At 43.6% G+C, this 26,561-nt stretch overlaps 1 protein-coding gene across 4 annotated transcripts in view; it reads left to right on the top strand.

The window, feature by feature from the left end:
* GRM8 (glutamate metabotropic receptor 8) overlaps positions 1–26,561 on the top strand; it is a 582,131-nt gene that overhangs the window by 272,833 nt on the left and 282,737 nt on the right. For all 4 annotated transcript variants that reach the window (XM_079994148.1, XM_079994147.1, XM_079994145.1 and 1 more), the window contains exon 4: positions 25,697–25,832. In XM_079994148.1, the coding sequence (XP_079850274.1) occupies positions 25,697–25,832 (136 nt within the window). The remainder of the gene's footprint in view (positions 1–25,696; positions 25,833–26,561) is intronic.

Genomic DNA, 26,561 nt, shown 5'->3' with positions numbered 1-26,561 from the left:
TGGATGTGACCTCAGTGAGGGGAACCTGTAGTTCAGAAACAGAGAGGAGTCAGTACAGTGGTACCTTGGTTCTCAAACGGCTTGATTGGCTCCCGAATGCCACAAACCCATAAGTAAGTGTTCCGTTTTGTGAACGTTTCTCAGAAGCCAAACAGTTTTGGGAGTTGAACGGACTCCTGGAACAGATTAAGTTTGAGAACCAAGGTACCACTGTATACCAAAGCAGTCGCAGTTTGCAGAAAGTTAGGAAAAGGAATGACAAATAGCAAGAATGCCTTTAATTTTGTTTAGCCAAATAGCCCCAGAAAGGCACAGACCTCTATGAGTGGAATGCTCTTTTAGTATTTAGTTTTTTTAAGTTTAAAAGTTAGAACACAAGGCGAGTTTTTAATACCACAGAGGTAGAAGGAATGTTGCAAGAGAAAAACGGGTCACCCAGACGACAATTACTAACAAGCAGTTGTAAAATAAAACAACAAAGGTGTGTTATATAACCAATTAAATATTAAAACTAAAACAAGAAGGGAAGTTAAAAAAAGAAACTGCTGTGCAAAGGAAATCATCCGGGGATAGATTAGCTTGTGGGGTGGTTCAAGGGAGGGAGAAAATGTATATTTACAGTGAAAAGACTTTGGGCATAAATATGACCTGACCCACATGAAGCAAACAGAGCTCTCCTTCCAGCTCTTTTTATGTAAGTGGCTTAAGCAGTGAATGAAATAATAGAGTGTGAACTTGCCAATTAGGATACAGATTGTGGGTATTTGCAATTTAGAAGTGCATTAACTTCAGTCAGTCGTCTCGACAGCCTATGCTGGGATCTGCCATGGCATCGGGGTACCTTGCAATCAATCCTAATTTAAGATGTTCCAGGGCTGGTATACTAAAATTATTCCCTAATGGTGGGCCAATGGAATCTTTTTGATTGGTTGATGGAAATAGTGGGAACAAATATATTCAAGGCCCTCAGTATGATGCTGTCAATGCACCTCTGGTGCTGACTTGGACCATGCCTGCCATGGCTACCACCCACCCATCGCTTTCTTCCTTCTGATGTCATCAACTGGTGGGTGACAGAAATACATTTGGATTCTGGGCAAATGGCTTCTCAGCTCCAATCTGTGGTGGATAGGTTCAATCTGTGGTGGAGAGCCAGTGTGGTGTAGTGCTTAAGAGCGGTAGTCTCGTAATCTGGTGAACCAGGTTTGCGTCTCCACTCCTCCACATGCAGCTGGGCTAGTCACACTTCTCTGAAGTCTCTCAGCCCCACTCACCTCACAGAGTGTTTGTTGTGGGGGAGGAAGGGAAAGGAGAATGTTAGCCGCTTTGAGACTCCTTAGGGTAGTGATAAAGTGGAATATCAAATCCAAACTCTTCTTCTCTTAAAGGGTAAAGGGACCCCTGACCATTAGGTCCAGTCATGGCCGACTCTGGGGTTGTGGTGCTCATCTCGCTTTATTGGCCGAGGGAGCCAGCGTACAGCTTCCGGATCATGTGGCCAGCGTGACTAAGCCACTTCTGGTGAACCAGAGCAGTGCACGGAAATGCCGTTTACCTTCCTGCCGGAGCAGTACCTATTTATCTACTTGCACTTTGACGTGCTTTCGAACTGCTAGGTTGGCAGGAGCAGGGACCGAGCAACAGGAGCTTACCCTGTCGCGGGGATTCGAACCGCCGACCTTCTCATCGGCAAGTCCTAGGCTCTGTGGTTTAACCCACAGCGCCACCCGCGTCCCCTCTTCTTCTCTTAGACTCCTCAAAATTCAAAGCATGGTGCCTAGAGCGAATATTGACAGCAACAGTGCTGGGTGGGAGCACAGTGTTGTTTGAGGTAGTTCAGGCATAGGCAGACTCAGCCTGCCAGATGTTTTGAGACAACAATTCCCATCATCCCTGACCACTGGTCCTGTTAGCTAGGGATGATGGGAGTTGTAGTCCCAAAACATTTGGAGGGCCGAGTTTGCCTATGCCTGGGGTAGTGGGATGGGTGCCATTAGCCATGTTGGCCCTGCCAGAGTACATGGAGCCAAGCAACTGCCCCAAGATTCTGTTTGCTGACACTTACTGCAGCTGTTTCTGCAATGACTAGACTGTATGCTACTGTGGTAGTTTGGATGACAACTATATAACTACTACAGTTGTACCTCGGCTCCTGAACTTCTTGGGAGTCGAACATTCTGGCTCCCGAACGATTGAAAACTGGAAGTGAGTGTTCCGGTTTTTGAATGTTCTTTTGGAAGCTGAACATCTGATGGGGCTTCCGTGGATTCAGATTGGCTGCAGGAGCTTCCTGCAGCCAATCAGATGCTGCGCTTTGGTTTATGAATGTTCGGAAGTTGAACGGACTTCTGGAATGGGTTCTGTTTGACTTCTGAGGTACGACTGTACTGGTGATTTTTATTTTATAATGGTACGCTAGGGTCTGTACCATCCCAGGGAGGGACAATAGTATAAATAGAACTGGAGTGAATTGGATGGAAACGTGAAAGAAAAGTCCTTCATTTGAAGTTTTTCACCTAAAATTATATTTAAAATATGATGCCATAAGGAAGTAGTTCTTAAATAATAGAGGACCCTCTCCTGTTGCCTAATTTTCTTTATAATTTTCACATCAAAAGACTACGACACCTGTGCTAATGTTTCATTGACTTAAATAAAATTCATGGCACAATCCCATGGATTTTCTACTCAGAAGTAAGTCCCATTGATTTCAGCAAGACTTGTTGTGTGTAGGAGTGCATCCCAGTGCAATCCAGTTCATCTTTGAACTTCAAAACAATGAGCTTTTTTTGACATGCCACAATCACAATCTGAAAGTCCACTAAGTGTGCCAGTTACCACAAATCAATGGCTTCTAGTAAGACTTATACAATGATGAATCACTCAGAGGGAAATTCTGGAATCCGTAGACATGAAGAAAAACATTGGGACAGTGACAACAAAGGAGTACAACTAGTAATCCACAGAGCAGGCTCAATGGTTTTCTTGTGAATAGTTCCAGTTTTAAAAATGTGGGAGAGAGAATGTACAACTTTGTGTGTGATAGAGACTGTCGTGTTTTATATGAGTGCAAATAATACTGTGCTGGGGATTACGTGAGTTATGCATGTGAAATCTATCTTTCTTCATGCCTTGTAACACTAACATTGGGCTCAACCAATGAAATTAAGGAACAGCAGAAGCCAGACAGACAAAAGAAAGCACTTCTTCATTCATTACCTAAGTAATTTAAGGCATTCACTGCTACAGGATCTGCTGCCGATGTCCTTAGATGTCTTTAAAAGGAGATTAGACAGATTCACCGAGGAAAGCTTGACTAATTCTAGAGGATGGGACATATAGCAGGTCCTAGATTGAATCATCATCATATATTATTTATACCCCGCCCATCTGGCTGGGTTTCCCCAGCCACTCTGGGTAGCTCCCAACAGAATATAAAAAACACTATCAAACATCTCCTGCTACCCCTGCACTGTTGCATTCATGAATGCCTTGGTTCACCTCTCACCTTTCCTGAACACCACTAATGGAAACATAATCTTCAAAGGCCAATCTTCAGGCAGAAGTTGGCATAGGGGTCAGGCATCATCAGTGGGTATGATGGCTGGGAAATAGCCATTGGAAAGTCCATTCTGGTATGATAAAATGAAAATCCCAAACATCCTGGAAATGCTGCTATATACGAAGGCTATAGGATTTCCATAGGAGCCTGTCATGTCATAACTCAGACGAGGCCATTGTTTTGCAGAAGTAGCATATGAGAGCTTTTTGCAGGTTTGTGTTACACTTTGCCATACACATCGGTTCTCTGTGCCGATCAGGTCTTTCTTCAGCCTCTCACTTCCGAAGCTGTGAAAGCCAGCTCTCATTTTCACAAACAGCGAGGAGTCAAAACAGGAATGAAAAGGGTGTTTGCTTTTCTGCAAACTTGCAAAAATGATATTTGTCATTAGCTTTGCTGGTGGTGAGAGAAGGGCCCTTGCGGTTATGTCTCAGCATATGCTGTTCTTTATGGCGATACATCCTATGCTGCTGCTGCTTCAGAGGAAGAAGAAATCTTTTTCGGAAACTTGTTTTGTGTGTGTGTGTGTAGAATTAGTATATGTGCTATATACTTGGAAAACACGCGCACACACCTTTTTGACAGCGAGATTTTTTCACTCAACAAGGTCCTGCGCTATCTTGGAATCTTAAAATGATACCAGCACTGTCCATCATCACTCAGAACCCAATATATTTCAGTATCCTGGATCCTGAGTGCTTCTTGATGCTTTCAAAGTAAAGTATGCTGAATTATTAATTCTTTTTCCTCCCATTTAACTCCACCAGAGCACTGCCTTGATGAACTGCTCGGTCAACAGATACCACGATGTTAGCCAGTCCCTTTGTTAGGGAATTAGATAAAGGTGCAATTACAGATTGTTGTGGATATAGCAATGTGAGAAGCAGCCTTTGCGGGTGGCTACTGGAAGTTGTGGGCTACTGAGTAATTGCACTCGCGTTATGAGAGATCATGAGAGAATCACTTACGTTGTAGTGATGCAGCTTAAATTAAACCTTTCCCATTGCCTAAATCCCCAGTGGGAAAATGATGCTGTGCATTCTCTTCATACCAAGGAGATGTTTTCAGTATCATTTCCTAGTTCCTGATAGAAATGGATGCTCTGCACTCACAGTCTCCCCTTCTGCCCAGGGTGCATATTCCCCCTTAGCGTGGGTGTAGATTTCTGGGGTCAGGGCTGTTAACCATCTTAAGATATTTCCTGTAGAGTGGCAGGACATAATCTCTCCCCTCCCTGCCACAAAAATAAATAATTTTGAAGCTTTATAACTGCACTGGCTGTGAGCTAGCTCTTCTGCAGCAAGGAAATAGTTCCACTTGAGTTATCCTGTCCCGTTGCCTTCTCTCTGTTAAATTTCTGCTTCTGGTTCTTGAGAAACAGCCTGCTTGCTTGCTAACTCCTCCCTTAAGAGTGTTCCCCTTCTTGGCCTAGTTATTTTTCTTCGCTGTCTTTGATCAGTTACTGTAATTTCAGCCAGCAACCAGCAACAAGGAAGGGAAGCCTTTGGCGCTTTTACTGTTTTGCTCCCCAGGCTTGGTTTAGTGATGAGGAGGCAGTTTTGGTCAGCCTTGAGCTAAATCCAATGTTAACCCTTTCACGTTGAATTATTCAGTGTATTCTGTACCAAATGGAACCCTTTGAGGGAAGAAAAGGCCTGAGAAGTGCGACCCAGAACAACCTTTCCTGACCTTGTGTCCTCAGATTTTGGATTACCATATATCTCACCATTATTGAACATTGACCATGCTAGCTGAGGTTGATGGAGGTTGTAGTCCAACAACATTTGGGGACTCGAGGTTGGGCAGGCTGACCTAGAGAAAGAATTAATGAATGGTAGTCTGCCAGAGGAAGAATATTCCTCTCTAGATATCTGAGCAACATTCCAAACATCATAAATACAGTTTTCTAAAGTGTGAATTACAGTTGACCAGGCACTGCTCTAATCCAGTTCCCTTTACAGTGTTCTATTCCTTCCCAATAGGCAAACAGAGCACTCATGAGGCTTGTTTGCATTCTATATAATGTTTATTCCTCAAATTAATAATAATTTTTATTATTTATACCCCACCCATCTGACTGGGTTGCCCCAGCCACTCTGGGTGGCTTCCAACATATATGAAAACTTAATAAAAGATTAAATATTTAGTAAAAAAAAAAAACCCTTCCCTATACAGGGATGCCTGCAGATGTCTTCTAAAGGTGGTATAGTTACTTATCTCCTTGGCTTGGCGGTTGCATAACTCCACACCCTCCAACATTCCTCCGATGAAAATAGGGATGTCTGTGTGGCGCTGTGGGTTAAACCACAGAGCCTAGGACTTGCCGATCAGAAGGTCAGCGGTTCGAATCCCCATGACGGGGTGAGCTCCCGTTGCTCGGTCCCTGCTCCTGCCAACCTAGCAGTTCAAAAGCACGTCAAAGTGCAAGTAGATAAATAGGTACTTCCGGCGGGAAGGTAAACGGTGTTTCCGTGCGCTGCTCTGGTTCGCCAGAAGTGGCTTAGTCATGCTGGCTACATGACCTGGAAGCTGTACGCTAGCTCCCTTGGCCAATAAAGCGAGATGAGCGCCGCAACCCCAGAGTCAGCCACGACTGGACCTTATGGTCAGGGGTCCCTTTACCTTTTTACCATACTGTCCAACATTTCTCAGATTGAAATAAGGACGTTCTAAGGAAAAGTGGGACATTCTGGGATCAAATCAGAAACTGGGGCTGCTTCTGTAAATCCAGGACTGTCCTTAGAAAACAGGGACACTTGGAGGGTCTGTATACCATAGTTTCCTGTTTTATCTGCATGAGGAAACCAGTGTAATGCTTGAACTCTAAGCTATGCTGTGGTCCTTGGTTCGTATTGTGATTTGGAGAACCAGATTAAACCAATACCCAGTAACGGAAAATTGTGAATTTAAGCAGGAGTGATTAACGAGCTTAATTTTGTGCAGATAGCAAGCACAGAGAAAGGGGGAGGTGGAAGGACAGAGAGAGAAGTGGCGATTTTGGCTCTTCACCCTCCACCAGATCCTGCCTTACCGTAAGCCAAGATGGTTACATCCAAGCCGCCCTTAGTGGCCACTACTTTTTCCTTCAAAGGGTTAGATTTGCTTTAGCAGCAGCCGGATGGATTCAATGCAAAAGGGGTGAATATTGGATATTATCCCACTGACAAAACCTGCTCAGAATATAGCTAAAACCGGTAGACCCCCAACAGTCACAAATAAGCAGGCTGAAGTGCAGGGAACAATACTCTCATGAATGTTTGGGAATAAATCAGCTATGAACTTCCTTCCTTGGAGGTTTTTAAGTAGAGGTATGATGACCATCTGTCATGGATGCTTTAGGTGAGATTCCTGCAATGCTGGGGGTTGGAATGGATGACCTTCCAACTCTATGTTTCTATGATTCGGGCTCATATTTAGAAAACATAAATGTACTGTATTTACAAAAGCTATAACAGAAGAAATCACAGAGTATATATCTCTTATCCCGTGCCCCCACCCCGTGGGCTGGCTAGCAGCTAATGCCTGTAACCTTTCTAGATAAATAGTCAGACAACTCTCAACACTTAACACCTCCTATGAAGTATTTATTCATGGATCCTGCTACCCTGCCTGTGTTTGATTTCTTTCTGGTTGGTTAGCTTGTATTTCTGGCTGGTAATGTATTTTAATGCTCTTTTATTGGATTTTGCGGTATAATTTGGATGTATGAAAGCCTTTGAGTTTTTGTAGTGAAAAATAAATCTTGCAGAAACTTTTTTTTAAAAAAAGGAAGGTAAAGAACAGCGGCAGGGAGGGACTGATTCAGAACCTTCCCTATCCACTCCCCAAGAGCTATTTTCTTATTCCTTTACGAGTAGAGCATTAATGCTACACTAGAAGTGCTGACAGTTATTGTAGTGTGCATGCGTGTGAGGGAAAGAAAGATCAAGCAGAAAAGAGTGAATGGGCTGATGATCGATGAATCGAATGTGTGCACTTGTCTCTCTGTGTCTGCGTGTTTGTGTATGTTTGTTAAAGAGAGAGATAATATATATGAACAGATAGAGAGATGGTGGGTGATTGGAGTGCAAAATTCATAAAGACAAACTTGTTAGGTCTGCTTTCTAAAATTGCAGGGCAGCTGCTGTTTTGCCACTTTGTCCTAGCTCCTGAATTTTCAGATAGATAGATAGATAGATAGAATGGTACCTCGGGTTAAGAACTTAATTCATTCTGCAGGTCCGTTCTTAACCTGAAACTGTTCTTAACCTGAAGCACCACTTTAGCTAATGGGGCCTCCCGCTGCCACCGCACAATTTCTGTTCTCATCCTGAAGCAAAGTTCTTAACCCAAGGTACTATTTCTGGGTTGGCTGAGTCTGTAACCTGAAGCGTCTGTAACCTGAGGTACCACTGCATATATGAACAGATAGAGAGATGGTGGATGATTGGAGTGCACCTTCATGTGTATGTGTTTTTGTGAAGGTGTTAGAGAAAGAGAGAATATGAATGGACAGGTAGATAAATGGAGTGAGTGTTTGTGTGTGTATGAGAGAATGAATAGATTACACTGGTCAACAACAAATTTGTTGTCTGTGTTTTTTCAGTTTTTTTAGGATGAATCTGATGCGCTGAATCCAAAAATCACATTGGTATTGCTCAATCAGGTCAAGTTTTTGAGCTATGTCCACATGTCGTTTTTTTACATTTTTGTTCACATGTACGCTTGTGTGGAGCATTTTAGAAGAAGTTGGTGGGGGTAAAATGCCATGTCGAATAATTGTTTTGATTGGAAATGATTATTTTAATGACAAGAAGTATTCAGGTCCGATAGTTCTGGGTGATTATGTTGAAAAGGGATCAGTTTAAAGTCATAAAACCTCGAAATCTTCCATAAATTGGTCCCATGGTTTGGAGGGAGCCGACAAACCATGTCACTGACTGCTACTTCTGCGCTGTTGATGTGACTGGGATCAACAGAAAGAACCGGAGCAGCCTCAAGTATCCTGATCTTCAATCAGCATGTCGTCCTGTAGCTCATTGTGATGAAATTCCAGTGCCTATCTTTGGAGAACTTCCTGACATTAGTGACGAAGATGCCTCCAGTGTTGAAGGACATGAAGAAGAAGTGGTTCTTGAAGATGATGTTCCACATCCATTTTACCAAAAGGAGCTTGTCAGAGGACTCTGCCAAACTGTTGGCATCCAGATTGAAGGAAAAAAACCTCCTCTCTGACAGTGCTCGCATCAGCTTCTTCCGCAACAGGCATCAAGAGTACCTCCATTTTTTCTCAGAAGAGAAGGACTAGGTGTACTGTGCAGATATTGTACAGCTTCTGCTCAAGCTTGGAGTGCCACAGTACGAACCCAAAGATTGGAGACTGTTCATTGACAGCAGCAAGTGATCATTGAAATGTGTTCTGCTACACAATGGCAACCAGTTTGCCTCTATACCCCTGGCTCACTCGAGTACACTGAAGGAGAACTATGAAACGGTGAAGTATGTGCTGGAGAAAATTGGTTATGATCAGCATAAGTGGTTTATTTGTGTTGACCTGAAGATGGTGAAATTTTTGTTGGGACAACAGTCTGGCTTCACCAAGTACCCATGTTTTCTGTGCGTGTGGGATAGTAGGGACCATGCTCAGCATTACACGAAGAAGGACTGGCCTGTGTGGGAGGAATTGGTGCCTTGCAAAAAAAGGAACATCATCAACGACCCTCTGGTGGACAGAGACAGAATACTCTTCCCACCGCTGCACATCAAGCTCGGCTTAATCAAGCAGTTCACCAAGGCTCTGGACAAGGATGGTGACTGCTTCACTTACTTGTGCCAGGCTTTTCCAGGATTGACCATGGAGAAGTTGAAAGCTGGCATCTTTGACGGTCCTCAGATCCGTCAGCTCATCAGAGATCCAGAGTTCGGAAACTCAATGAACGAAGTGGAACTGGAAGCGTGGAAGGCATTGTTCTGGTAGTGAAGAACTTTCTTGGCAACAATAAGGCCAGAAACTACGCAGAACTTGTCAACAACATACTGACTGCTTTCAGAAACCTGGGCTGCAACATGAGCGTCAAGATGCACTACTTATTTTCACATATGGACGGGTTTCCTGAGAACCTGGGTTCAATGAGTGACGAGCAGGGGGAGAGATTCCATCAGGACATGAAAGAGATGGAGACCAGGTATCAGGGTCGCTGGCACACAGTCATGATGGCTGACTACTGTTGGACTCTGAAGAGAGACCTCCCTGCCGCTGAGCATTCCAGGAGTTCCAAGAAATGGAAGTTTAAGCCCTGAAGTTTGAAAAATGGTGAAGCAACATGCAATTTACGTGTACTTACCTTTATCAATGCCCACCATTCAGTTTACAGTAAACCTGACCTGATGGAGAGAAACGGATGCCATTTCCTGATTCAGCAGTGCAAAAATACCCTAAATCAGTTGTAGAAATCTAGACAACATTCAAAAAGTAAAAAATTGTTGCCCAGTGTTATGAAAGAGAGGGAAAGGGAAAGGGAAAAGAAAGGAGGGAGAGAGAAAGAGTTGCAGAAAGGGATAATGAGAAAGAGGTGTTTGACTTTGGACACACCCATCTTTGGCTTAACTCCCTTTCCATTTGGCATAAACAATTTTCCCCTGATTGAATGTGCCCCTTGATTTCCAAAAGTCATGTCTACATTCCAAAATAATTGCTAATAATGTCCATGTTAAGCAGTTAACAGTGCTCTTTGGCGATCACTCGTAGCTGAGTAAGATGGTCTTCCAATAAAACAGTCTTAACAGTGAGTCCGTAAGTGACTATGGAGACCAATTCTGGATCCAGATGTCCTTCCACAGTGGGGACATATGCTTCCAGGCAGGAGTTGATCATGGTGAGGGTTTGCCAAGCGTGACTTCCTCTTAGCTTATTTCTCCTTTTTGCCCAGAGTTTGTGCTTCTTCAAAGCCCATGGCACCTTTGGTAAAGGCTGTTCTCCAACTGGAGTGTTTGCGTGCCAGTGTTTCCCAGTTATACTACATTTTTTAAGATTGGCCTTGAGTGCTATATATACCAGTGGTGTTCTTAACTGTTGCCAAACATGGCTGTGCATATGAAGTTTTCTCTTTTTTTTAAAAAAAAAAAAAATAATATTTTTTATTAACCGACCAATCAAATCAAATCAAATCAAATCACATCACATAAATTCCGAATTACAAAGCCGAATTTTAAATTTTTGTTGAGGGGACCCATATTTCAAGTTCCGAAGGGGGGTTCTGATCATCTTCTTGCTACTGCGTTAATATCCAAATCAGTCCAAATAAAGTTCATAATTCTATCCAGTCTCATCTTGCTGTTTCCACATCTCATCTTGTTTGTATATTTTTTCTTTTTTTCTTTATGATCTCTTCTGATAATCTCCTTAAGCAGATAAACACTGTGTGATTTTTTCCGTTCATCCAATCTTCATATCGAGATGGTTTCCATATATCATCACTTTCATAAATAACATCGCTCTTTCCATCATTAATCTCAGGATCTGTCGTTCTTAAGTCCCACTGAGGAGTCTCACCCACAATATAAAAACAGCTCTTTTCCTCCTCCCAGACTCAAGTCCTCCGACAGAGCTTGCCAACATGGCAACGGTATTTTTAACTGCGTCATTCCAAAGCTCTTAAACTTTCCACGCTCTTCTTAAAACATGCTTTGGTTAGAAAATTTATCTCCACACAGTCATAAATCCACAGCTTTAGTCATTAAAACGGCATTTCTGACTTGTGAGGGGGAGGGGATTCTTGTTTAATCACATAGAGGAAAGAAAAGAAAGTTTTTTCCCCCTCCCCCATCCAGTCCCTTTGCCATACCGAGTCTTGGCATATCTTCTTATGACTGATTCTTGTTCTTCCGACTCGTCTTGTTTATCAGAGAACTCTTCAGTTAGCAGTCTTTACTCCCCCTCCTTCCTTGAAATATGTGCATTCGCTTCTTCCTAATTGTTCCTTTTGAAGTTCTTGCAGCTAGCGGCGTGGATCAGAGACAGTGTCCAGGAGCACCAACATCCACAGGAGGGTATTCTGCCTAGTGCCCCCATCCCCACAAATTCGGGGGTGGTATAGGGCACAGCAGGCAAGGGCAGCCCCCCCCCACAACCTTGGGGGGGGTAGGGAGGCTATTTACTCCCATCACAGCCTCCTAATTACCTCCTGTGGGTCAGAGAGATGTTATTGTCAGCCATCTTCTGATGAGCCCCTAGTGGCCCCCGTGCATATGAAGTTTTCACCCTGATTCATACATTACCTTTTTTTGTGGTTGGTTCTAGAAAGCTGATACCCTGTTTCTGGGTCCAATGAATACATGCATTCATATCACTATCATACGGATGTTTCTATTCAGTGGGTAAAGTGTATCATGTATGGTAGCCCAGATTGCCAAAGGGATTTCAAGAACAAATTCAGTGACTCTCATAAAAAGACCCCAGATGAAGAAGAGAGGATGACTCAGAGAGTACTCATTTGATCATGCTACCTATATAACCAAAACTTTCATTACAAAGGTAGGCCAAATCTCTGTCTAGCCCAGGAGAAGCAGATTGCAGTAACAGCTACAGTGTAAAGCACAGGTGGGGAATCTTTTCTGGTTGGCAGGCCAGGTTCATATCACTCCCTCCCCTGGAGGGCCAAATTTGACATCAGGTAATGCTATGCTTTGAAGTTCCAGCTGTTTACTTTACCCTAATATACACATTTTGTACACATTAGTTGCTTGAGAACTGCATTGGGAAAAGTCAGTGATGTGTTAATTTCAGAGGAGCACTGTGTTTTGGTTTGCATATTGCTTTGGAAGCTGAATTAAGCCCTATATGGCCTAGGACCCTCGTACTTACGGGGCCGCCTCTCCTGGTAAGTCCCACGGAGGACCTTATGGTCCTCAAATAAAAACATCTTGGAGATCCTGGGCCATAGGGAGGTTAGGCTGGCCACGACCAGAGCCAGGGCTTTTTTGGCCATGGCCCTATCTGGTGGAACGCTCTGTCACAAGAGACTAGGGCCCTGTGGGACTTGACATCTTTCTGCAGGGCCTGCAAGACGGAGCTCTTCTGCCAGGCCTTTGGCCAAGGCACAGTCTGACCCCCTCTCTCCTCCTGTAATCCTCATGGAAATCTAGCCCCATGGTTGCCATTAATTTGATTCTGAATTGATTTTAGAATGTATTTTAATTAATTGACAGTGTGATTTTATGTACACTGTGCTGGTTTTACTTGTTGTTAGCCACTCTGAGCCCGGCTTTGGCCTGGGAGGGCGGGATACAAATAAATTATTATTATTATTATTATTATTATTATTATTATTAATTAGGAAGGTTCACTGCCTTTAAATGCAAACTGAATCAAATTTCTCTAGCATCCCGTGCTAGTAGTTCCCTGTGAAGTTGAATAGGCTCATCCCTTGCCTATCTATCATGCAAGTTCCATCATACAGTGGTACATCTGGTTGCAAATGGGATCCGTTCTGGAGCCCCATTTGCAACCTGAAAGGAACGCAACCCGCGTCCGCGCATGCAGGTGACATCGTTTTGGGTGTCTGCGCATGCGTGAGCGGCGAAACCCGGAAGTAACTCTTTCCGGTACTTCCGGGTCGCCACGAGACGCAACCTGAAAAGATGTAATCTGAACCGAATGTAACAAGAGGTATGACTGCATAGTTCCATCATCCTCATGCTTCTCAATTTTGAAGGGGGAATGAAAGATCCCAGACCATTATGGCTTTGCCTTGTTCCGTCCTGCTGAGATTCAAATGGGAAATATTTGTTTTGGGAGTTATTTTCTGTCATACCGGAGTTGCATAGCGAGGGAACTAATGTATGCCAGTATTGTGTTTCCCAGGAAATGTAGGCAGAGAATTCAGCCACTGCAGTCTTTTCCATAGAAATGTGTGCTTTTAAAGACAAAGTGTTCTCTGTAGGTCCTCTATTGTGTGCTTGGCTTGCACAGCCCATTGTCCATGCCATGAACACATGAACTTTGCATTGCAAACATGGTGTAATAATCTTAGAGATATTATTCATGGACACAGTAGGGGGGGGGACACACAGAGTTATATACAGTGCTTGAGAACTGTGCCAAAATATTGTTTGCTTGCTTTTAAATAGAAGTGAATGTTTTAAAGAACCACAGCATGAGAGCCTTTTGCCTGCATTTAGTAGGTGTAAGACTGGTTTGCAGTTGTAATGGGCTACACCTAGACACTCAAAAGTTCATATATGAGAAAATTAAGGGCAATTTACATTAGTCAATACTATGTTAATAGATATACTTAGCCCCATTAGCAGCATTCTGCAACTTGAGCCATGCATGGTTAAGTCGTATTCTGAGGATTTGTTTTTTAATGGTGCGACAAATAGCACCAGCAACTCTTTACATTGCTTTTATAATTGGAACAAAAGCCTTTTAAATCGGTATTTCTACATCTGGCAACAGGAGGCAGCTGGAGGCTAATTTCTCAAGCAGATGCAGCAGATGGACTGAGCTCACCTTAGACTACAGCTACATTGCCATAGTCATTTTCCTGTAGTGGAGTTCTTAACTTTGAGACTGAAGTCAATAAGATTTCAAAGTCAGGATATTGCAAACATTTGAATGAATGATGGGATTAAAAGCAAAAGTGAGCACCCTGCATGAAAGTTGGTTCTGATTTCCCAAAGTTTTCCTAACTGTTAGTTCGTCATTATATTTAAAGTTTCACACGATGAGAATGCCACTCCTGGAATAATGGTTCACCTGGGGCTCTGGGAGGGTGACGTTTGCCACATAGTGCAGCTACTCCCAGCATGGCCAGGGGAGAAGATGGTCCAGCAAGTAATAAAATCAGTATTTTTCCCCTACATACATTTGTAGTGTGGAAAGTATATAGAAAAAGTAGGCTTATAGTTATTTTTAGGGCAATATTTGCAGTAAAGTTGTGCTGGCGGTTAAAATTGAGAATGAGCAAATACATATGATCCTTTATTTTTCTTTCTTTGTATATTTGTGAAGAAAATATGAAATAACTCTGTATGGCAGATTTCAAGAGGTGTGAAATTATCTTAAAATAAATATCTACTTGGTGCTACTCTTTCTTTTTTAAATGTTCAATGCCTCACCAACAAGTTTCTATAAGCTATGTAAAGTTACTAAAATTTTCCTCACATTTAAGGGATGATGAAAGAGTATTTTCTATCCCTCAGGCAAATAAGATGGCCTTTTTAAAAAAGTCATTGGACAATAAATTCAGTTAATCTTGGAAAGATTATTGTCAGTGTAGCAATTTCACCATTTGTCCTGAAAAGCCTTCTTGTTGCTTTGCCCCTTTACTTTTCTAAGGGAACCCCTCCCCCCCCCATTTCAGCAACACACAACACTGAGGAAATATAGGTATGTGAAGAGGCTGGATGTTTGAACAGACAGTAACAGCAACCACTACAGAGGCACAATATATCCGCCTGGCTTACAATCCTATACCCCAGGGGAAGGGAACCCATGACTCACTAGATATATATATATATATAATTTCTATGCACACTGTGAGGGGGGCAAGTAGTCCTCCTCCCCACCTCAGCCCCAGCTGCCTTCTCTGTTTGCCACCTGCCTCATTCGCCGAAGGGCTGGTGGCGGTGGCGTGAAACAGGCTAATAATAATAATAATAATAATAATAATAATAATAATAATAATAATTTATTTATACCCTGCCCATCCGGCTGGGTTTCCCCAGGCACTCTGGGCGGCTTCCAACACAATATTAATATACAATAATGCATCAAACATTAAAAGCTTCCCTAAACAGGGCTGCCTTCAGATGTCGTCTAAAAGTCTGGTAGTTGTTGTTCTCTTTGACATCTGGTGGGAGGGCTTTCCACAGGGCGGGTGCCACTACCGAGAAGGCCCTCTGCCTGGTTCCCTGTAACCTCACTTCTCGCAGTGAGGGAACCGCCAGAAGGCCCTCAGCGCTGGAGCTGGACCTTAGTGTCCGGGCAGAACGATGGAGGTAGAGACGCTCTTTCAGGTATATTGCACTGCGGCCGTTTAGGGCTTTAAAGGTCAGTACCAACACTTTGAATTGTGCTTGGAAACATACTGGGAGCCAATGTAGGTCTTCCCTGCCTAGAGAAAGAAGGCACTGCACTTACCTTCCCAGGGGCTGCCGCCGCCACCACCACCGCTGCTGGTGCTTCTCGTGAAACAGGTAGGCAGAGCAAGCTTGTCCGCTCCGCTCTCTGGCCCACAGGAGCACCAGGGCTGTGGCGGTGGTGATGGGAGGAAGAGGCCAAGGGGCGACGGCTCTGCCAATCAAACGCTGTGCCTGGTTTACCTCAGCATGGTGCAGGGACATCTCTACCAATCAAACGCTGCTGAGGTAAACGAGGCATGGCGTTTGATGGGCAGAGTCGCTGCCACTCGGCCTCTTCCTCCCATCACCATCACTAGGAGTCTTGGCTTCATGGCGGGTTCCCGCTTTGTGGCGCGGGCTGGATTTAGGATTAGGATTTAGGTGGGCCTGATCTGGCCCAGGGACCTTAGTTTGCTGACCCCTGCTCTAGATGTTGCGAGACTCCAACTCCCATCAGCCCCAGCAAGTGTGACCAATGGTGAAGAATGATGGGAGAAGTAATCCAGCAATACTTGTTATTGATCTCCCAGGGATGCCCTTTTGGAGCATTTTTGGAAATTGGAGAGGCACTGTGCTATGGTGGTCCTGCTCCTGCTTTCAAGATCGCTACCAGAGAACAGCATGGGGGAACTGTTGTTTGTGCTCATGGCACTTGCAATGAATATTTATCATTCTACTGCTCACCTGACAGAGGAAGTAACATTAGAGTTTCCATATTGTTTGATGTTTGGTAAGCAAAGCAGGTGTGGGGGGGAGCTATTGATCTCATTGGTATTATCTTCAAAACCTCAAATGTTCCTGAATGCATTAAGTTGATATTCTACTTCCCACGGCTGTAATGGAAAGGAAACAAGCTATCGATGGCAATGAACACTTCATTTAAAGCATTTTCTGCTTCTTCAGAAAGGGGAAGAACAACCCTTTATTTATCATCTGCACATTCAGCACTTACAATGTGCTTTTTTTCATAACCAGCATTAGGTTTCACTGAAAAACGACAAATGGAATTATAATGGTTATTTATGAAGAACTCCAGCAATAAATCACAACATTTTACAGAATCTTGAGTGGTTTGAGAAAGAGGCTGATGTGGAAGAAGCAGTTTAAAGGGCTTGTTCTGAGTCAAAGATCCACTGGCACCGAGATCATATATAGGACATTCTTGGTTTGTTTCACTGAGAAATTTGATCCGATTCCCAAAGGCATCTGGTTGGTTCTTTCCCCAACTCTTTCCCCAATTCCTCATAATGAGTATATTAGCACTTTCGATACCTAACATCACATGAGTGGTCAAGCAGGACCCTTTTCTAAGCCATGGTCAATGGCCAGGAATGTGGGAAGTTTAATTTTGCAACACCTGGAAGACCACAGATTCCACACTCTTGCTTTAAAGGCAGTATTCAGTGCTACTACTCAGAACAGTGTACTACTCAAAACAGAGAGCCAGTGTGGTGTAGTGGTTAAGAGCTGTGGACTCGTAATCTGGTGAACTGGGTTCGATTCCCCGCTCCTCCACATGCAGCTGCTGGGTGACCTTGGGCTAGTCACACTTCTTTGAAGTCTCTCAGCCCCACTCACCTCACAGAGTGTTTGTTGTGGGGGAGGAAGGGAAAGGAGAATGTTAGCCGCTTTGAGACTCCTTAGGGTAGTGATAAAGTGGGATATCAAATCCAAACTCAAATTCAAACAGATCCACTGAAGTCAATGGATGTGACTAAGGTAGATTCAATGACTCTACTCTGAATAGATGACATCTTCATCCAACTGACATAGACAACCCATTATTCCTTCCGTTTCAGTCTCTTGATCCTATCTGCAATATGGTGTGATATTCTGAAAACGCATGAGAAGAACTTTCAACATTTTAAGTATAAAAAGGTAAAGGTACCCCTGCCCATACGGGCCAGTCTTGACAGACTCTGGGGTTGTGCGCCCATCTCACTCAAGAGGCCAGGGGCCAGCGCTGTCCGGAGACACTTCCGGGTCACGTGGCCAGCGTGACATCGCTGCTCTGGCGAGCCAGAGCCGCACACGGAAACGCCGTTTACCTTCCCGCTGGTAAGCGGTCCCTATTTATCTACTTGCACCCAGAGGTGCTTTCGAACTGCTAGGTTGGCAGGCGCTGGGACCGAGCAGCGGGAGCGCACCCCGCCGCAGGGATTCGAACCGCCGACCTTTCGATCGGCAAGTCCTAGGCGCTGAGGCTTTAACCCACAGCGCCACCTGCGTCCCATTTTAAGTATATACAAACGTTATTTTTTTCCGTCCTTATCCTCATCCCTAGGAAGCCAAAGGTTCAGAAAAGCTGACCTGTTGGAGGGCCTCCACTGAGTCCAGTGCCCCAATTCCAAAAAAATTTGATCTAATATTCCTCTCTTATGATTTCACTTTCCTATTGCCAGTCAGGCATAATAGATGTGTTTGTGGATTATGTTTGCAAACCCTGTTTAAATACGGTGCTTAATGTTTCCCTGTCATGTTATTTCCAGTGTTGATTGGCTCCTATAAATCAATATACAGCTCCTTGCTTCCAACGCACAGGGTGGGTAGTGTACAGATAAAGAGATAAACCAATTGCTGCGTTTGTCAGGTAATAGCTTGCGGAATTTATTATGAATGCTGTGGCAAAGCTGAAGTGCATTTTGATTTGTTTCTATTAGTGTCAAAGACATTCTTCAACACAGAGATGTGAAGATGCCCAGTGTAGTCATGATTGAATGAACTATTGTAATGATGGAAGTGGCATTTCTCTGGTGCCATTAAACTCTAGGAAAACAACCATTCAGATACTGCAGTGTGGTTTTTTCCCCCTTCCCTCTTTCTTCATTCCTAGATAGCCATTCTTTCTGGATGGCAGAATGCAGTATATAATAGATAAGCATTTGTAACTTTTCAGGGTCTATTACATGCAAGGGGAATGGTTTTCTTAAAAGCCACTGCATGACTAGCAAGAGCTGAAAATTCTATTAGTGAAATTTATGAGGTAACATATTGTCCTTCCTTTGTCACTTTTCCTTAAGAATCAGTTTTCCTTCCTGTGCATGGATGATTTTAGGAGGTGACTGAAAGCTTAATGTTTATATATATATATATATATATATAGAGAGAGAGAGAGAGAGAGAGAGAGAGAGAGTCTCAGAGAGCTCTGAATACTTGGGTAACAAAAATAACAGTATATTTGTTCACTGTTTCCCAAAGAACCCGAAGCATACGTTGTCAGCTTTGAAGCCCCATTAATTCAAAAATAGCCGGCCTCTTTATCTGATTGACTGTGTGTCAGAAAAGTGAGGTTGTTATTAACGTATTATTTAAATACATTCATGTCAATCTGTCTTTTAAAATGTATGACAACATGAAAGCCCACACGTCAAAGTTCCTGAAGGCTCTGGAAGAGTCAACAGCAAAAAGAAGTACAGCAGAATCCCAATGGGTCCGTAAGTCAGGGCCAGACAAAAACAACCAAGCGAACTTGGAGAGACTTTGGTGGTAATCTAACATTATATTAGTAGGTGGAAAGTTTAAAAATGGCACAAGAAATCACATGAAGACCAGTGACAAATAAAATGGGGGGTTGTCTTGCCATTGCCTGCTGGTAGAAGACATGCATCTCCGGCATAAGTTCCCAGAGAGAATCATTGGCATTTCCTATACAGTGGTAACTCAGGTTAAGTACTTAATTCGTTCCGGAGGTCCGTACTTAACCTGAAACTGTTCTTAACCTGAAGCACCACTTTAGCTAATGGGGCCTCCTGCTGCTGCCACGCCGCCGGAGCCCGATTTCTGTTCTCATCCTGAAGCAAAGTTCTTAACCTGAAGCACTATTTCTGGCTTAGCTGATTCTCTAACCTGAAGCGTATGTAACCTGAAGTGTATGTAACCTGAGCTACCACTGTATCATGTATATCAGGCATGTCCAACAGGTAGATTGTGACCTACTGGTAGATCACTGGGCATTTGTGGTAGATCACTGTTAGATCACTGGCTCCCGCCAAAGAAGCTCAAGAAGCTTGGCTCCCCTAAAAAAAGCTCAACCATTTTGCGCTGCACCCTCCTCCCTAAAAACAATTCAACAACTTTCCTCAACAACTTTGACCTGAACCCCCCAGCTTTAACACTGTGAACCCTGCCAGTCTTTAACACCATGAGTAGATCGCAGTCTCTTGGGAGTTTGCGTGTTGAGGTCCCCAATCCACCCCCCAAAATAACTCACAACGGACACGTAATTTTTGTTTAAGATTTTTGGCATGATTTTGGCCACAACTTTATTAAAATACAAACTGTGAGTGGTTGTTTAGGCATTGGTTAAGACTATCTGTCCCCCCGCCTGGGGACAGAACTGACTTCCGGGCACCACCGAAAGACAGTGCGGGGGAAAGCAAGTCGGGGAAGAATTGGAGCTGAGACACAGACCCTCAACTCTCACCCGCCTGCTCCCCGAAGGCTTGCCGGCCCTAGTCCCATTCCAGGGATTGGACGAAAAGATGGCAAGCCCCAGGATTCCTTTAACGGAATTCCCTTTCCGCAGCAACCATGGAGGGGCAGGCCCAGCCTATCCTGAACCCCTCCATGGAGGGGTAGGCCCAGCCTATCCTAACCCCTCCTCCACCAGATTTATAACCAATGCCTAACCACAACCTTACAAGTTGTGACGATTTGCTACGCAGTAGGCAAAAACCACCCAGCCAGCCAATTTGCCAGGTGGAAAAATTCCTACCAGGCCCCTGCTCAAAGGCAGACGACCCCATGACAGGCATAGCAAGGTCAACGCAACAAACCCCTTATTCTAGGGCGGGTGGGCGGGTGATCCGTTGCACGCAGCAAAAGAGAAAGTACAAGGCTGCGTGCAGAGTATTTAAACCTTTTACCCCTCCCACCAAAATTGCAACATAACTTTTGCCCCAGCAACTCGACAATCCAATCAATGCCCCCTGGCCATCTTGGAGAACTTACCCAGCAACAAAGGGGTGGCTCAGTAGACCCCACCGCAACACGTGCTCTCCCTGAAGGAGAACACGCTTTGTCACACCTGATGCATATCATGGGGAAACCCAGCCAGATGGGTGTGGTACAAACAATAAATTATTATTATTATTATTATTATTATTATTATTATTATTACAGTTGTACCTTGGTTCTCAAATTTAATCTGTTTCAGGAGTCCATTCGACTCCCGAAACCGTTCGAAAACTAAGGCACGGCTTCCAACTGGCTCCAGAAGCTTCCTGCACTCAAGCGGAAGCCGCGGTGGATGTTTCTAAAAAACGATCACAAACCGGAACACTTACTTCCAGGTTTGCGGCATTCGGGAGCAGATTTGTTTTACAACTAAGCCTTTCAGGAACCAAGGTACCACTGTATAAGGGCTGGGAAGAAGGCAGTGCTAGTCAAAAAACTAACTAAGTCAATGGTCTGGTTTGATTTAAGCAGTGCTTTCCCCCCCTAAAAAAAAATGTTTAGGGGTACTCTCATTTTCCTACTCAGATTGAAATACTGCCCCTCAATGAGGCCAGACTTAGATTCACAAAATGCTTAGGGGTATGCGTACCCCTAGAAAAAAAGCACTGGATTTAAGGCAAATTTTATTGTCACATTGGGTCAGCTTTAGGCTAACAGCTTGCTGATCCAACCAAGGATTTAGAGGTTGCAAGACATATGTGGAAATGATACGTAGAAACAATATTGCATGCATAGGGATTTCAGTGTAGTTTGATTCAGTTCACACTGAAAGGCGAACATACCAAAATCACATCTTCTGAAACAATACAAGAATCAACACACATAAGTCCCTCAAAATTCATACTTATCTGAATTTCATGATGCTGCTTTCCAACCAAGTAATGTGTACAAAAATGCATACTTACCCTGAGACTTTTGGCCACTTGGCTGAGATTTCTAAAATGTTTAGTCTTTTCATTGGGTCAGCTTCATTGTGTAATAGTGTAAAACAACACACTGTGTAAACAGCATTTGGTGTAAACAGCACATTATTGTGCAAGATACTTAACATATTTTGGAGCTAATTTCCTTATGTGGGGCAGTGGCATCACTTTAGTTAAGAAAGTATTCTTTCCACGACAAAAAAATAACTTTGCCTTATTTTGACTGACCAAATTTGTATCTACATGCCCATTGATAGTCCTAGGCAGCTAGGATTTCCCTCCATCTTCATAATGTAGGCACAGTGTAGGTTCTTATTAACTGTTAATGGTTGTTCCCTACAAATTTAGCATGTATTCCAAGGCAATGTATTATTAGCTGCATGTTATTTTAAATTTCTTCATGCCCCAGAATTTCTGCATTTCTGATTGAAGCTTGTTGTTGTTGTTTAGTCGTTTAGTCATGTCCGACTCTTCGTGACCCCATGGACCAGAGCACGCCAGGCACTCCTGTCTTCCACTGCCTCCCGCAGTTTGGTCAGGCTCATATTTGTAGCTTCAAGAACACTGTCCTCTGTCATCCCCTTCTCCTTATGCCCTCCATCTTTCCCAACATCAGGGTCTTTTCCAGGGAGTCTTCTCTTCTCATGAGGTGGCCAAAGTATTGGAGTCTCAGCTTCAGGATCTGTCCTTCCAGTGAGCACTCAGGGCTGATTTCCTTCAGAATGGATACGTTTGATCTTCTTGCAGTCCATGGGACTCTCAAGAGTCTCCTCCAGCACCATAATTCAAAAGCATCAATTATTCGGCGATCAGCCTTCTTGATGGTCCAGCTCTCACTTCCATACATCACTACTGGGAAAACCATGGCTTTAACTATACGGACCTTGAAGCTTAACTTTTATTTAATAGATTGCTGTTTGCCCCTGAATTGATTTAACTGTGGTGCAAATTGTGTTGCCTTCCAATATATTGAAATTATATTGCTCTTGCCTTTGTATGAAAAAGAAGTAAGCAGTAGGGGTGGAAAGCCACTTGAATTAGTAAGGAAAGAAAGCTGTGCATCAGCCAGGAAAGCTTTGGGTCATGTTCATAAATGCTGTTTTACTAGCTCATGTGTTCTAGCTATCACAGTTTCTCTGTACTGTCAAATTCTACTTGATTCTTTTTGAAAAGTAGCTGCTGTAAAATATTCACATTCCATCCTAACCAATATTTAGCACTGTTGGAATATATCAATCATGAAACAGCAACAATACTCAGTTCAAAGGCCTTCCTAGTCCAGCATCTTGTTCTGTTAAAGACCAGATATATGCTTCCAGCAAGCTCAGTGCCATAGCCTGAATACCAAACCCTTCTGTGTTGTCTGCCTCCCAGCAAACTAACATTCAGAGGTACCCTACCCTTGAACTTGAAAGGTCCATTTAGCTATTGTGCCTGACAAGTAGACACTGATAGATGCATATCCGTAAATTTGACTATCATCACGTCTTTGGGGAGCAAAGGCTGAGTTATTTATGTGTGGAGAGATACGGTACTTCATTTTCTCTGTCCCATATTTGTTGCTACATATTGCTTTCCTCTTACTGTATATAGAAGCTATGTCAGGATATCTTGTTGGGATGGGGCATTCTGCCTGCAGTTGCACCATCACTTTCTGTCAGGGCCAGATTTAGGTTTGATGAGGCCCTAAGCTACTGAAGGTAATGGGGCCCTTCATATGTCCAGCTGTCCTTTGTCAACAACAAATTGTTGCTGCTTTTTGTGTAGAATATATGCTATATGGTAATTTATGGACCTAATAGGTATCTAAAGCCATTTGCACATAACAAATTATGTATTTTATCAAACTAATTGATATAGAAATGAGCAAACCAGTGATATTTTAGGGAGCAGTCCATCAGGCGTGGCCCATTACTTACATCATAGGAGCCTACACAACACAAAACACCATTGCTATATGTAGGTTTGATTTTATTTGTTTTTTATCTTATATTTTGGAAATGTAAATCCAGTCTTTGTTCTTTACATTTTTTTTTTTTTGGGGGGGGGGGGAGAATGGGGCCCTAAGCTATAGCTATAGCTATAAATAAATCCGGCACTGCTTTCTATAGAGGGTTTTACTAAATAAATAAATAAATAAATAAATGCCAATGTTACTGTCAGTCCCTTTCTGAAGAACCCTAGTATGAAATGTTCATTTTGCACTGCCACTGTACACTTACTAGCTGTTGAATAAGGATGAAGTCCTGGCAACCCTGAATCTCCCTTGTGCTTGGGTATGAATCTAGTGCCCCTCCCCCCCCAGCATGAAATATAGTGTCCTCACCATTTCAAATGTATTAAAAGTTTCTTCAGAGCATGTTGGGTTATATGGACAAAGACTGCGGGTATCTGACAAAGTTCACGTTAGCTTAAAACGCCATTAATAATTATGCTATAGTTACTATATTTAGGACGCAGGTGGCGCTGTGGGTTAAAGCCTCAGCGCCTAGGGCTTGCCGATCGAAAGGTCGGCGGTTCGAATCCCTGCGGCGGGGTGCGCTCCCGCTGCTCGGTCCCAGCGCCTGCCAACCTAGCAGTTCGAAAGCACCTCCGGGTGCAAGTAGATAAATAGGGACCGCTTACCAGCGGGAAGGTAAACGGCGTTTCCGTGTGCGGCTCTGGCTCGCCAGAGCAGCGATGTCACGCTGGCCACGTGACCCGGAAGTGTCTCCGGACAGCGCTGGCCCCTGGCCTCTTAAGTGAGATGGGCGCACAACCCCAGAGTCTGTCAAGACTGGCCCGTATGGGCAGGGGTACCTTTACCTTTACCTTACTATATTTATTTTTTTATTACCACTGCTACAGTTTAGCTGTACATTGCATTTCAGCTCAAAGGCCCCAATACTCAACTTTTTAAAACAAAACATAAAAATAGATCACAATAAAATTCCACAGATCAGTCAGCAATCAAAAGACTGCAAGACAGCACAATCACAGCATTGGAGGGCAGCGAAAATCATTCCTAAACTAGAGGATTAAACGGTACTCTCATAAATCCTGCATCCTGCCCATTTCAGGGCTGGAAAAAAGAAAGAAAGAAGACAAACTTTCCACAACTTCACAAGGCATAGTCTTGAAGTACCACCTTTTCAATAAGTTAAATGGCATTCCATTAACCCAAAGTATTACATTTGATAGAGGGCATATAGCTTTCCTAATAGGCACAACCAGATTTTGTAAGGAAAATGTGTGTATGCGTATAATATACCTCTGCTCATTGGGCTTTTGCTGGTTCACCTGTGAGTAACATGGGAGTTTTATTGGTGACCCAACACTGCTTTAATTAGATGTTTAAATAACGAAGGCAACTTAATTAAACTGCTGTGGTTAGCAACTGGAATAGATACAACTGTGGTTCCCGGGAGAAGAATACACTTTCACTGTACCCACCACAATATTTCCAGTGAACTGCATTTTATCGCCATGCTTAGTCACAGTGTTCAAGGGAGATGCTGAACTTGCTAAACAAATGGCATTTTTTAGCATTGATGGGAGTCTGTGACAAAAGGGTAGGGGGAGGGAGAATGGATTTGGAGCATTTGCCACCATCTACAGTTTTGTTATGGGACGCAGGTGGCGCTGTGGGTTAAACCACAGAGCCTAGGACTTGCTGATCAGAAGGTCGGCGGTTCGAATCCCTGCAACGGGGTGAGCTCCCGTTGTTCGGTCCCAGCTCCTGCCCACCTAGCAGTTCGAAAGCACATCAGAGTGCAAGTAGATAAATAGGTACCACTTTGGCGGGAAGGTAAACGGCGTTTCCGTGAGCTGCTCTGGTTCGCCAGAAGCGGCTTAATCATGCTGGCCACATGACCCGGAAGCTATACGCCGGCTCCCTCGGCCAATAAAGCGACATGAGCGCCGCAACCCCAGAGTCAGCCACGACTGGACCTAATGGTCAGGGGTCCCCTTACCTTTGCAGTTTTGTTGGACGGCAGTGGGCGTATTGGAACTGCAAGACTGCGCTTCCAAAGTGAGTTTAGCTTGGCAGTTTCCTATGAAATCACTACGCTGTTTCTGTTGTGCACTGAATACGGTGATTATATGCTAACAATATTTTCGAGTTTGTCACCAATCACCTTGCTTTTTTTATTCCCCCCCCCCCCCTGCCTAGGTGGTGTCTGCATTGCTCAGTCTCTAAAAATCCCCCGTGAGCCTAGACCAGGAGAATTTGACAAGATCATCAAGCGCTTGATGGAGACTCCAAATGCTCGTGCGGTGATCATGTTTGCAAATGAGGATGATATCAGGTGCTTACTTCTTTCTCTATTTCTGTCTTGCACAGGATGGGCAACTTGCTGCTGAAAGTCATATTTTTAGTCACACATGCTGCTTGCCTTAAATGGCTTTAGGCTTGACATCAAGACAGATATGCTTGCAATCTTCAGATCTGTGGGGAGAGGGATGTTGCAATTTTATAGTGCATAGTGGACCCCTGCGTTACTAACAACTTCGGGTTGACAAGAATGACAAATTGGTACTTCCTAACATATAGAATTAGTCGAAATATATAAATAAAATTGTCCAGTAGCACCTTAGAGACCAACTAAGTTTGTTCTGGGTATAAGCTTTCGTTGCATGCACACTTCTTCAGATATAGAATTAGATGAGCTTTCCTTTGAAAGGTGTGTGTGTGTGTGTGTGTGTGTGTGTGTGTTTTGGAGGGTAGCAAAATCAGAAAAAACATGGATCAGTTTTCTGAGCCAGTTTAATAACTTGGAAAAAATGGACCCATGATCTTGCTATTTCCTAAAATCACCCCCACCAATCTCCAGCCATCCAAATACTTTGCATTCACTTGGCTTGCATTCAAGCAGAGGTGAAAGCGATGTGAACAGCAGCAGCAGAGCTTGAGAAGGAGGAAGATATGTGTGCCTCTTTCCTCCCTTTCTCTTTGTCTCATTGACGTGCTGGATAATGGTCAAAAAGCCCACGGGAGCATGGAAGAGCTCTTGTGGAAACCAACTATCACATCACCA

This window comes from Podarcis cretensis (assembly GCF_951804945.1).
Source record: "Podarcis cretensis genome assembly, chromosome: 10".
Lineage (NCBI taxonomy): Eukaryota > Metazoa > Chordata > Lepidosauria > Squamata > Lacertidae > Podarcis > Podarcis cretensis.
This window is presented reverse-complemented; position numbering and strand designations above follow the sequence as displayed.